The 13,445-nt window shown below is 32.2% G+C and overlaps 1 protein-coding gene across 1 annotated transcript in view; it reads left to right on the top strand.

The window, feature by feature from the left end:
- The first annotated feature begins 2,459 nt into the window (after positions 1 to 2,459).
- LOC118191641 (potassium voltage-gated channel protein eag-like) overlaps positions 2,460 to 13,445 on the top strand; it is a 79,281-nt gene continuing 68,295 nt past the window's right edge. Inside the window, exon 1 of the mRNA XM_085809813.1 lies at positions 2,460 to 2,721. Within this exon, the coding sequence (XP_085665939.1) occupies positions 2,643 to 2,721 (79 nt within the window). The 5' untranslated portion in view covers positions 2,460 to 2,642. The remainder of the gene's footprint in view (positions 2,722 to 13,445) is intronic.

Below are 13,445 nucleotides of genomic sequence, written 5' to 3' on the forward strand. Positions count from 1 at the left end.
TTAAGCCTTATAATAAAATTTAATTTATTTGTAGAGGCATACATATATAGGTTTTTAATTTTAAATGAAATCACATATTTTATGAACATTGTTGTTTTTAGTATCGTTATGAAGTTAATATTTGAGTGTTAACTGTAATGTTAATCTAAATGATACTGTACAATTGTTATTCAAGGATATTTTGACATATTCAGGTGCACACTGTAAAGAAAGGATCTTCTCTGTTATAGGACAACACGCCCCAAATAATTTTGAAGAGAAAGATGTATTCGCTAACTTGATACTTCCAGGTAGAAAACATACTTTCATCATCATCTCATTTCAATTTCAGAAAACATTTCTAGAAATAAAAAATATATCTCTTAGATTAGTTATTTTAGTAAACGAAGAACGAATAAAAATAATGCTCTTTAAAACAAATTATTGACAATACTTGCTTTATAGCAAGAACATTATTATAAGAGATAAGAACAGTATATTTAATTTAACAGTGACCATGTAACGTTGGAGAATCTATCTTTCTGAAAAATTGAATGTTGTAGAGAAAATTGTTCTATAATAAAAAAGATACGAAATGGATGCTAAAAATATACGATATGCTTTAAAATAAATGAAATTAAATTTTAAGTGAAAGTCGTTTTCTGAGACAATCTTTAATTCAGATTTGTTAGAGGTTATTGTTTGCTATTTTTTGCACGTAGAAACACTGAAAGAGGAAGCTAAACTAAAAACTGTCAAAACAATCTCTTAAAATACGAGTATTTTTTATCCTTTCCGATCAAACCTCGAGATGTTCTGGGTCAGAGATGTTTTACGGCTGTGGTAGCGAGCTGGTATATTCTCGGCAGGTACAGTCGAAAACCAGTATGGAAGAAAAACATGCTAATATAAAATATAAAATTAGGTCAAAGTGCAACTTCAGACTGGCATAAGTTTTAAATAAAACTTTATCTATTTTAAGTGGGAATTGACTCAAAAAAGTAATCAAAGAGAGAAAATTATGCTATTAAAATATTGAAAGTGTTGGAAAACACTGGACTGGAATTAGCATGTGTGTAAGTAAATTTTTGTAAATGTGCAAAGTTCCATTTAATCAAACGAAGAAGTTTACTGAATAATTTTTGCAGAACGAAAACATAAGATGTATTAATAAATCAATATAAAATTACGTTTATTTTGACGGATTTTTTCCATTCTATAGTAATTTTGGCTATGAAATTAAATACACATAGAATATCCAACACTTAAATAGTAGATAATACGTATGTAGCTTAAATAAGTTAATTTAAATAAAACTTGCATGTCTTTATAAATGATAGATGGCTGTTCAAAAACAATTTTGACTATGCTTATTAAAAGTAAGATGGAAAAAGGCTAAGAAGACAATAGACAGAATGAGATATGCAGTTTGATCATAATAGTTTCCACATTACAACATCTCTTGTAACTTAAACTATTTTTGTAAAAATTATTGTGTGCTATTAAATTCTCAAATTCCAGTTATATTAAAGAGATGTTGTTATATTTTCATACATCAAAATTAGAAATAGAAATTAAGTGAAATGTTAAATATTATTTCAATATTAATTCACTGACATAGCTTCGAAACTTCGACTTTAAAAATTCTGAATTTTGCTTAAACGTTTCATATATTGCTAATGTAGCTTTAATTGAATATCGAAATTTTAAAGAAATTATATTTCTGGCATTAAATAGATTGATTGAATTAATTATGATGAAGAAAGTGAAGGCGAACTGAAATCAAACCCGTAAAAAATGGAAAATATTCATTGGAAATTAAACTAGAGCTACAAAATGATGGTAGAAACTTTTTATCCAGCCAGTCACTTTGTGCACTTATGAAATAAGAGAAGGTATATGCCCATAATCACTTCATTCGAGAAGTTTATAATATTCTCAGTTGTGTTTTGTGAAGCAAAGGAACAAATGCTTAAAGGTAATTTAAAGGTAAGTGCCTCATTTTTATTTCATGGTGCTCAAGAAAAGTCATTAAAAAACAATCAGCTATTAGGGAAAAATTTTACGTCTTGTGAGAAAACTGCACATGTCTATAAAGAAAACTTAAACGAAAAGCTCCAGCTCTATTATTCTCGTTTAAAATATATTAATTCAAGTCTCTTTCTTTCTAAACTTATTACAGAATCTTAAGAAAGCAGAATTTGCTTCTTTCGAATTGTAATGTATAAAAGCACACCTTAAAACTCATTTTAAAAATACAATATTCGCTCCCAGCAACTTGCGTGATTTTATCTTGAATCAAAAGCGACGGAACAGAAAAGTATAATGAGTTGTGTCACGGAAAATTAGAAGAGAGAGAGAGCGGGGATTTGAATAATTCGAATTTCTAAACACCGCCAAGTTTGGCGATCGGAACGTTCCATCGAATACTTCTAGAGTACGCCAAAAGCAATCAATACGAGATGGAATAAGACTGTTGGCCGCTGTGATGAGCCAATGAGCGTTTGTCCTAGAAGGTACAGTGTGTTCGTATAGTTGTTCCTGCAAAAGTGCTTCACGCGTCGAGAATTGGGCCGAATAATCGGAGCCCATCAGATATCTTGTTGGTCTAACAGGTGGCGGGGGAGAGGTTCCCCTGGCAAAGGACGGGTCGGGATGTCAAGATGCCTGGTGGACGGAGGGGTCTCGTCGCACCGCAGAACACCTTTCTGGAAAATATTATTCGCAGATACAACTCATTATGTAAGTCACTGATCCTTCATTCTACATGATTATTGCGTAGCATTAGTAGCTCTAAGTGTAACAACTAAACTATTTCTGTCGGGGTTACTTCGATTTCTTTCGACCACCTGTAGTTGAGTTTGTTCTTAACGAAGAAATACTCATTCAGAGTTTTCTCATATTTCTTACCCGATCGATGAACGGCTATCGATCGTTTTGTCCTAGTCGACCTCCGTCCCTAATACTTCCCCTCGAATGGAGAAAATGTCATAATATTATCCTTTCGGACACTTTGCTTTCTTTCGCTGACGAAGGTTTTCAGTAACGAGATCGCCGCCTGTTGCCGGGCTTCCTTGACCTACATTGCATCGTTAAAAGCAATAACGACACCGGAATTCCGTCCTGTATCGCATCCACTTGGCTACCCACAGCAATTCTGCATGCACCTGTAGCACTTTTATTGATTAATAAAAGAATATTAATGTTAAAAATAATACACATTTAAGAAGCTATATAACATGAATAAAAATCTTTCAACCACTGTTTTTATTTACCGTAAAAGACAATTTTTTGATATTTATGGATTTCATTTTTTTCGTTATATTGTTCCTAACCATGTTATTAAAAGATATAGAAGCCACCTTAGAAAATATTTTACACTTTCAGTATTCCCTTTGATTATTGTTTTAAGCTATAACATCTCATTAAATGGCTTTCTAAGCTGTGTAAAGTAACAGAAATTTCTTTTGAAATTGTTTAATAAGCAATCTCAGCCCAGATCTTGAACGCCATTTGAAAGCTACAGAATATTTTAAAATCTGATTGCATTCTTTCGAAAAATTTATTACTTATTTTAAATAATTTATTATCTCATGTAAATAGTTTAACGAAATAGTTTCTGTAAACTTAAATCATACTTGATTACAATACATTTTAAATATTTCCTCAGTTGTTTGTTTTCCAATTTTAATTGTATTAATCGCATAACGATACACGTGTTCAGTGAGAGTATCAAAATTGAATAATCAGGAAATTTTTTTAAAGTTTGCCTATGAAATAATTTAATGATTCTCTTTTAAAAAAATACTTAATTTAGTATGACAAAAAGTGTAATCGTAGAATAAAGGCCGTACAAAATCCCATAAAAAATAAATTAGATATTTCCTAAAAATACCGATTTGCCAACGATAATGAAGGTTACATAAGAATAATATGCAATCTACAATTAAATAAATGCTCATTTTATATCCGATTACATTTGTTAGATGTAATTAAGATACTTATTGTTCTAACCATTAAAACATGTTTATATAAAGCGGATTAATACCAGAAAAATGATTCTTACTCAATGTTTACCGAAATGAGTTACTGGAGAATATTTTATTATAAAATTAGAAAAATAGGAAGAATGATGAGAAAATAACATTTTTTCATACTTATTAGAAACTAAGTTTCAGTAAATAGTAGCGTTCATCTATCTTAAAGCTTCCAGATTAAGAATTTGACTTTTTACTTCAATGATATTTGTTGAAATATTAAGTTTCGATTTGCAAAAAGTCGTATAATTCTTTATATTCTCAATTTTATTATGATTGCGTTTTCAGAGGTTTATAAAGCTAGTGCTAAGAACAGCAAGTAGTTCAAATTGTAGATGTTTTTGCGTTTAAATCTTGTAGGTTTCGTTTGTGAAAACAATGTTGTAGTCATGCAAGCAATTTCTGAAAAGCTATTTTCACCGCAAAATGCGGAGTCTATTGTTTAAATTCGTCTCAAATGAGTATTTTACAATTGTTGATGTATAATGATGAATTTTGCAGTTACATGTTTTTAGTAAAGTATCATAAAAATTATAATCCATTATATATTATACAAAGTTCATTTATGGTAAGTGATTTAGCTTTAAAATTATATCCATTTCATCCTGCAAGCTTATTTTGTTTCAGATGAGAAATTCACTGTTTTTTTAAGTGTAATTTAGAAGTTTAGATTAGGGATGGTTTTTCCCTTTCCCAGTTTTGAAGTTTCTTTTTCCTCTCGGTCAAACTGACATTAAGGAACTTTTAATAAAATCATTAGCAAGTTTTCTTCAGGAAAAACATGTTTTTTAATCGACAGTAACTAATGTTTCAATGAACTGTATAGTTTTTTTTATAAAAAAGAGTATCATATATCCCATACCAAAACTTACTTTATCCTTTCGTTTAAGATACTTCCTCCCAGTAAAAACATTAAAAAAATAAGCTTGTGAATTTCACTATATGTCTGTTGTAATTTATAAATGATATTTTACATAATTTAATATTTTAATAAAGCATTTATGGGTTAATCTTTGGATTATGGTAACTTGGCGAAAATTTGGCGACCAACCCTGCTACAGCAACCTGCTAGTTTTTGTTTGGACGCGATTTTGTTTTCACAAAGTAAAGGCATTCCCCCCCCTCAACATTTTTTTTCCAACAATCTGCTAGCCGAATTACGCTTATGCTAGAACTTTTCTGGAACAAAAGTGCTTAATCATGACGAAGATTAGGTGCGAAATTGGGAGAAAGGGCAGAATCGCAAACTGCTTGCCGCGTTTTTAAGAATTGCACATACACGGTATCCATGTACACGTCGACCTATTTTCACTTAAAAAAATCTCAGAATTGCACAAAAATGGCATTGCGCACACTCTTGACTTTATCCATGTATACTGCTAAAGTCCTAGCTAGTAACCTTTATCGTCTTACCAAAATGTCGCCAAACTACCTGTTACCATATTCCAAAGATTAGCCCAAAAACATTATGCTGAGGTCCTTGGTTCTCAAAATTAAGCTTGTTAGTCAGTTTGCAAACTAATGCAAAAGATTTCACTGAAATGCAAAAACGGTGCGAAATAAACTGAATAGTTTATACCTAATATAGCCCACCAGCGGCCGAGCGGTAAAGTCGCTGGACACTGGTAGTTCGGTCCGAGGTTCAAATGCCGCGAACGGGCTGGCTGCACGGGTGTTTTCATGGTTTTACCCATATGTAACGTGTATACGAGCCAGTTTACTTTAGAAAGTCCTCCACGAAGGCATCCCTCCCCTTAGGCAGATAGCCCTAGTGTGCTTTGCCGTAATTAAATACACCACCACCAGTTATACCTAATATATTTGTCTTAATAATTTGCTTGTTGAATATCACTGAAAATGTATGCAGAATCTTTTAACATAACATACAGGCAAATATCCGTGGATTTCATGCCTCAGAAACTCTTTCAGGAATGTGATTTTTGCTGAAGTTAGAATAACATTATAAATTTTATTCCTCTTGTTTTATTCTTCATTGTAAAAGTAATAACTCCGAGAAAGCACTTAACTAAAGCAAATGAAGTAGATTGTCAGTTAATAAAAAGTGTAATTTACATGATGAAATACTATTGAACCATTTGAAAACGAAAGCTATTTTGATATCTTTAGCTAGAAACAATGATAGAGATGTCACGTTTTATATGAATTATTCCTGATTTTAGATACAGTTTTATCTTAAATATAATTTTTTAAGTCTCGTCAATTAATTCCCGATTAGGATGTCTTAACCGAGGAAAGAAGTCATGCTTTTGAGCGTGGGCTTTTGCGCATGACTTTTCTATTAGCCAATAACCGAAATAACCACCCTGTTATCATATTTATTACTAGAAGATCCACCTAGCTGATAATCTGGAAATTGTTTGATAATTGATGACAGATAATTTGCATTCAGTTCCAGCTATTTATAATAAATATGCGATGCAATGGGAGTTATTAAAAGCACAAACAATATTGATAACTGAATAAAAATACCCCAGCGTTTAAAGCCCGAAAGACTAGTAATAAAAAATTCGCATATTTTTGAAAATGTTTATCCTAGAAACGAAGCATCAATAACAAAGCTCTCAAGCTCGATCTAAACGTGAGATAACGTAGTTAAACTTCGAGTGCGTATTTACCGTTTCCTGAAAATATGTTTTCCTTAATATTTTTCTGTGTAAACTAAACATGAAGATGGTTCCGTACACAAAGGCAACTCTTAGCTGCAGAGTTCTTAATCGCCATTTTATAGTCTTTTACGCTGTTTAAATGAGGATTAGAGCAAAGACACTTAATGCATTTTAGTTCGCAGTTTCGGCAGTTATGTAAAACGAAATTATTGAGTCAAATTTTAAAGGCGCGTTTCTAATGAATGAATGAATGTTATAATAAACTTTGAATGATGTTTGATTTAAACTGATATTTTAGTTTTAAAACGAAATTGAGGCTACATTCGCTAAGGTAATAGCGTCTGGGCAACATTGGCTGTGCTATGTTTGTCGATAAAGTTGTTACCTGGGAGCTTCGAGATAACGTGAATTTCTGGTAATATGCAGTAACTTGAAAATCGAAATAATTATTCAGATTTCATGGTATATTTACAAATCGGGGATCATAGATGAACTTTTCATCTGTCATTGGACAATTGCTCTTGATTCCAAAGCTCACAGCTCTTGATTCCAAAAGGGTGGGGAATTGAAAACTGAATCTGTAGCACTTGGTGCCATTTTGCACATTATGCTGTGTGGAAATTTGCTTGTTGCGTGCGTTTCTGCCGTTAGTTTTATAATTTTTTACTTCATGGTAATCTCAAAAAATCAATTCAAAATTTCTGCAAAGTTTGTTTAATGATACGAAACAGTAGACTAGTGCGTGATTTGTAGGATCGATTGAGAATAAATGTGAATATATCCAACATGAAAAATAAAATGTGATTGTGTGAATTGAAAGAATCATAGATAAATTTCATTTGCAGTTTGTGAAACCTCTGGTTGTAACGTACAAAATATATACAGCAGAATGAGAGGAGAATACATGGTTTACTGGGGAGTCATTTGAGAACGGGAAAGATACTGCTAATTTCATATTACTGGATTAGTTGTCACTCGACTACTAGTTGTTACTTGGATCTCGGATGTAGGTCTAAGCAATCGTATTGTTGCCAACCGAAATACTTTGAATCGAGAAGTCTATGGGGAATTTTGTGATGATCTGCGTATGCTTGGGGTATGGATGCTGTTGGAAAAACGATTAAGGAAGCATACGTGTGAAAGGGGCAGAAAATTGGTGTTCGGTGGGATTGAAAGTGGGAAAAAATAAAAAAAAATGCTTTTTCTCTAAGCTTGGGACTACTACAATCAAAGCTGGCTTACGTTTCATTTAAGCAGTTATATTCTACGAAGTAGAAATCATATTTCTCTTTGGAGGATGAAAGTTCTGACTTAGGGAGTACCTTGCTGCTAATGGTAACTTTTAGACTGCCAGACAGTCGTGATTATATATATATATATATATAAGGGCAGGTGGGGTGTAATTAAAAGCTCTATTCAGATATTGCGACAAAGAGGATTTTGAGCATTATTTAGTGAAGCATGTATGATGGAAAAAGTAAAGAAATAAATCATGAAAAATGTTATTGGTGTTTTATAAGTAATCCTCCACGTAGAAAATATTAAGATTAGATAAGTTTAGTTTTTATCATTTAGACATTAATAGACATAATATTATATTATGCGCTATTTTAAATTATTTCACGATCATTATTTTATGGGCAGCAGCCCACTCGAAAACTAATTTCAAGGTTTAAATAATTAACCCTTTGCGGCACAGTGTGTCCGGGTTTGGACACATCTAAAAATTTCCTTCTGTCCGCACAGAAAATTGAATGAAAAAGGATTTATAGGTTACTCTGAACTTTCTTTATTTATAGTAGATGGCAGCTCAACACAAACCAGTCCGTATATTTTAGCCATGTTTAGTTTTTTAAGACCCTTATTTTTCAAAGAAATCTTCCAAATTTTTTTAGGGTACAAAAGGAATTGTTTGAAAAGAAATTTCTCTGTTATTTTTTTTCGGTGTATGCTAATTTCCTTATTCTATATTAGTTTTAAATTTTTACCTTGAAATCTTGTATAAAATCAAACGGCGAACCGTAGGTGTGCTCAGACCGGGCTCGCCGATAATTTACGACAACTGGAGAACCTGTATTCTTTGTTTCTCCGCATCTCATTGGTCAGTTCATTGACAACAATGCTTATTTCGTCACTCTTTTCGAAGCTCTATTCAATGAAGAAGCTATTTTCGAAGCTCTATTCAATGAAGCAACCAGTGTGCCCACAGAATTAAAAGATAAGTGCTATCTTCACAAAATTTTACTTGTGTACTCTTCTAGGCCTAATTAGACTGCCTACCTTTTTTTAAATCAAAACTCCAATTTTAAAAGGTAGTGTGCCGGAAAGGCTCGATATTTCAACTACCTTTTTCATTTTGTCTTGACTTTATGTGAATACTTTAGTATGTATTATATCGTTATTTCATAGCATATCGCGGTAACAGTATCACATATACTGTTATATCTTCAAAATAACTAAGTTCTATATTTTATTTTAAATTATATTAAATGTGATAGTTTCACTGCATTGCGAAGTATTAATTTTGCTGTATTTTGAGATTTTCGCCTGAAAGGGAAAAGCGTTTTTAAAGTTTTTTATTTGTTGTAGTTTATTGCTTGGATAATCCATAGACAAAACATAATTTATTACTTTTACTTCTTTAAACTTCTGCAAGAGCGCATTTTGAATTTTATGCACGTTTTCATACCCCGGGGAAAGAATTTCTGAATTTACGTTTTTCTTATTTTAGCGACAAAGCATTTTTACTTACATTTTCTTTTCGTGATTTCAGCGATCGGGCATTAAGTATTTTCTTGCATATTTCATTTCTTCCATTTGAGTGATAAAAGGTTTTTCGTCTTTTTCATTCAGATTTTTTTCTCGAATCAGCAGATACAGCGAATCCACCACGCACAATTCCAGATGATTTTGATCATCTAGGAATAAATTCAACTGAGAAAGGTGACATCAACTAGTTTATGTTCATCCTCAAAAGCACTGGCCGCTTTCAGAGAAGATTGTCTTTCGGAGATGGATTCACTGTAGTGTGAAACACTGAGCGCCAAAATTAAGAAATCTAATAATCGAATTGCATTGTCAAAAGAATAAACCATTATCTTTATTAATTTGTCAAGGGCGCGCAACGCTTTTATCACTTGTGATAAAAAATTGTAGAGGAATTTTGTAGGAAAATTATTTAATCTTTTGTTTCCATTAAACTATATTGATAAGTTACTTTTTTCTTTTAGTTCATTAATTATTTTATGAGTCTTAAATAAAAACTTATAATACAATTTTTTACATTTTTAATTCATTTATAAGACAACACAATTAGGAAATAAATAGAAAATTAGTAATAAATAATTAAAATTAGTAATTTTACATCCCACGATTTTAAGTTTTGACTGATTTTATTTGATTATAGCAAAATATATTATGGCTATCTATCTGAGAGGAGGGATGCCTTTGGGGAGAACTTTCTAAGGGAAACAGTTTTGTATCAATGTTAAACATGGAGAGGTCCACGAAAATGTCCCTGCAACCAGCCCGTTTGCCTGGAATCTAACTCAAGTCGAACTACCAGTGTTTAGCGACTTTACCACCCGGCCGTTGTCAAAGCCTACCAACGGCCGGTAGACTTTGAGTGTGGAAAATGAAAATCATTTAGAACATTTAAGTATTTTACTGTCGTTTTGTAATATATTAGTTAAAATGATCAAGATCGTATAAATGCAGAAATGCAATATTCTTTTTATTTTGAAACATAATTGACCATTAGAATTATTAACTATCAGCTTCAAGAGGAGGAGCATTACTTAAAATTTAATGCAAACTTTTTTCATATATTGAACTGAATCAACTGAATAATTTATTAAAATAATTTTTTAATAAATTATTCAGTTGTAATTCTATAACTGTATTTTATACTCTGTAACTCTATTTTCCTACACTTCAGAAAAAAAATTATCGCGAATTAATATTTTAATGAATTTTTATAGAGCTCTACATGGAGGAGAATAACTCCTATGTAAGAAAGTAAAACTAGATAATAAAATAACCTTGAATTAGTGTAGATTTATTTAAAATCTGCATTAATCTCAGATTTTTTTAACTCGTCTAGTTTTGCCCATACAGATGTTCAGATGTTTTCTCATATCTTAAAAGATTTTATTTTTTGCAGTATTAAAAGTGACTGCTTTAATTAATAGACAATGTGGTAAAGCTTTTTATTGTTGATAGATTCCAGGTTTCGTTATACTCATGTACTAAGGGTTGGCTGTGATATGTATGTGTACTGGAAGATTGAGTATCTATATAAAGTTACTCGCTGCCCTCACTCTTAGTTGATCCTAACGCACAAAAAATGTTTCTTCTTTTCATACTTACAGTGATGTATAAAAGTGAAGATACATTTTGAATTTTTCCCCAAAGTGGGAAAAAATTGTGAAATGCATTACTTTTATCAAAATAATTATCATTTATATAAGGTTTGGAACATTATAAAGATGACTACATGATGTAAAATAAAAATGAATGAACTTGTAAAAATAAGCAGAACATTCCAACCAATAAAAATTAAAGATAAAAGTAAAAGCACAGTGAAGAAAATAACGGAATAAAATGTAGTCAATAATTTTGTGGTGAATACTCTGTTTCTGATAACAGCCTTGAGCTTAATTGTCATAGAATTCACCAATGATTTGGTTGTTTTAGAAGAAATTTTATTAGATTTTTCTAGAAGAAACCTTTTCATATGGTGTACATTCATTACCGTATTTTCTTATCCTGTTGTCAACTACTCTCCATAAATGTTCGAAGGGATTTAAATCGGGGTATTGAGCTAGATGACTGAGAGTATGGGGTGTAAGATACAACAATTACAGAGGGACTATATGTGCCGAATATTTGGGACCATTGTCCTGATGAATAAATGAAGCTTACGGGCTGTTGCATAAATGAAGATTACGTTTAATGATATTTCAGATAGACATGCCTGTCCATTATGTCATCGGTGAACTAAAGATTGCTGTCACTCGCAACCGAAATGCCACCCCATACCATCACACTTTTGCCCACTGTTTTCCTGCTGTTTGAACATGCTGCTCTCGAATGAAGTTTTCGGTTGTCTAATAACTAAAACTTCTTCCACTGCAATGAATAAACAAAAATTTACTTTTATCGGAAACAGTACATTCGACCACAAGGCACTATCTTTATTCAAGTGCGCCTTTGCAAAAGGTGGATATTCCTTTCGGTTAGTTTTGCTGATGTATGGTTTTCCTCTGGCAACTCTAGATTTGTAACCAGTCCAGTGAGAATTTAGCGGAGAGTTTTTGGATGAATTACTTTATTAATGTCTTCCTTGAGTATTGTTACAATAGCATTTGAAGAAACTTTTGGACTCACTTTAACAATATCGACAACATTACTCTCTTCTCTACGAGTAAGCTTTCTTGGGCGACCACGTTTTTGGTGTATTTACGACGTTACGAGATGATTTGAAATTTTTTATCACAATTCCTACCCATGTATTGACTACTGTTCATACTTCACCAATTTCTTCACATAATTTTTTTCTGATTATAAAAATGAATGATTATTTTCCTTAATTCAATCCCAGTTTCCTCACACTTACTAGCCATTTCAAAATTTCGAAGAATTAAGCAGAAATAGTTAAGCTTTCACAGATATTTCAGGTAACTAACACTATTACTCGTCTTATAACACTCTTATTGGTATGTACAGAATGAAGCAACATAATTTAATTTGAATAAAACTCAACACTGTGCTTTTACTTTTGCCCTTCATTTTCATGGGTTGAAAAACTGCGTTTATTTTCTGGAAGTTTATTAACAATTTAACATTTTGTACCTACCTTTATAATATTCTAAAGATTATATAAATACGTTATGAAAAAAAATAGTGAATTTAACAATTTTCCCCGTTCTTTGAGAAAAAGTAAAGTGCGCTTTCACATATGTCCATCACTGTAAGTCGTGCCGTAAGAATAAAATGCTGAAAGTGGATAGAAGCCTGATAGAAAACTTGTACTTTCAACATGCATAATCTGTACTTATATACATATATGTATAATGCCTACCCATTCATTAGAAACTTGTGCTAATCGCAAAGCATACCTTTCCAGAATGTGGTATTTATTAACCCTTAGCGCTCCGTTGGCTCCGCTACGGAGCCGTCCGTCATTTGTTCCGTAACTCCGTAAGCTCCGCTACGGAGCCCAATGTTTTTAGCATGATGAGGCTTAAGATGTTACGGAATCGTCGGCGTTGGCAATTGTTATCTGTAATTAAAACGTGCTCAGTCTCGCCACTGTTACGATTGAAACATTATTTAACCCATTTTGTGGTTAGCAACATGGAGAAAATTAATTATTGTGATGAGAATATAGAGTTGAGTGATAGTGAAGATGTGTTTGATTTTTCATTGTTAGAACATATTGCGGAAGACAATGTTGATTATAATTCTGACACTTCAAGTAGTGGTTCCGAAATTATACTACCGAAGAGACGACGAATGGTAGTTATTGAAAGTGAAAGCGAAGGGTCGCCAGAAGACTTAGATGAATGGCGCGATGTACGGAAGAATTAGATATTCCGGATAGAATACATTTTAGTGTATCGCCAAAGGTGAATTACAAAATTTAAAATTTACTTTTCATTTACAAGAAGAAGGTGCATATGTATAAAATAAATAAAATCAAAAACATTCACAAGCACGTGTATTTCTTCTCACTTAAGACTCCTTCTTCACACTCGTTCCGCTGCGAAAATGTGCCGGAGTTGCTGGTAGGCGGTGGTAC

Source organism: Stegodyphus dumicola, chromosome X2 (assembly GCF_044657685.1).
Source record: "Stegodyphus dumicola isolate Sdum_Otavi_A_Nest chromosome X2, ASM4465768v1".
Taxonomy (NCBI): domain Eukaryota; kingdom Metazoa; phylum Arthropoda; class Arachnida; order Araneae; family Eresidae; genus Stegodyphus; species Stegodyphus dumicola.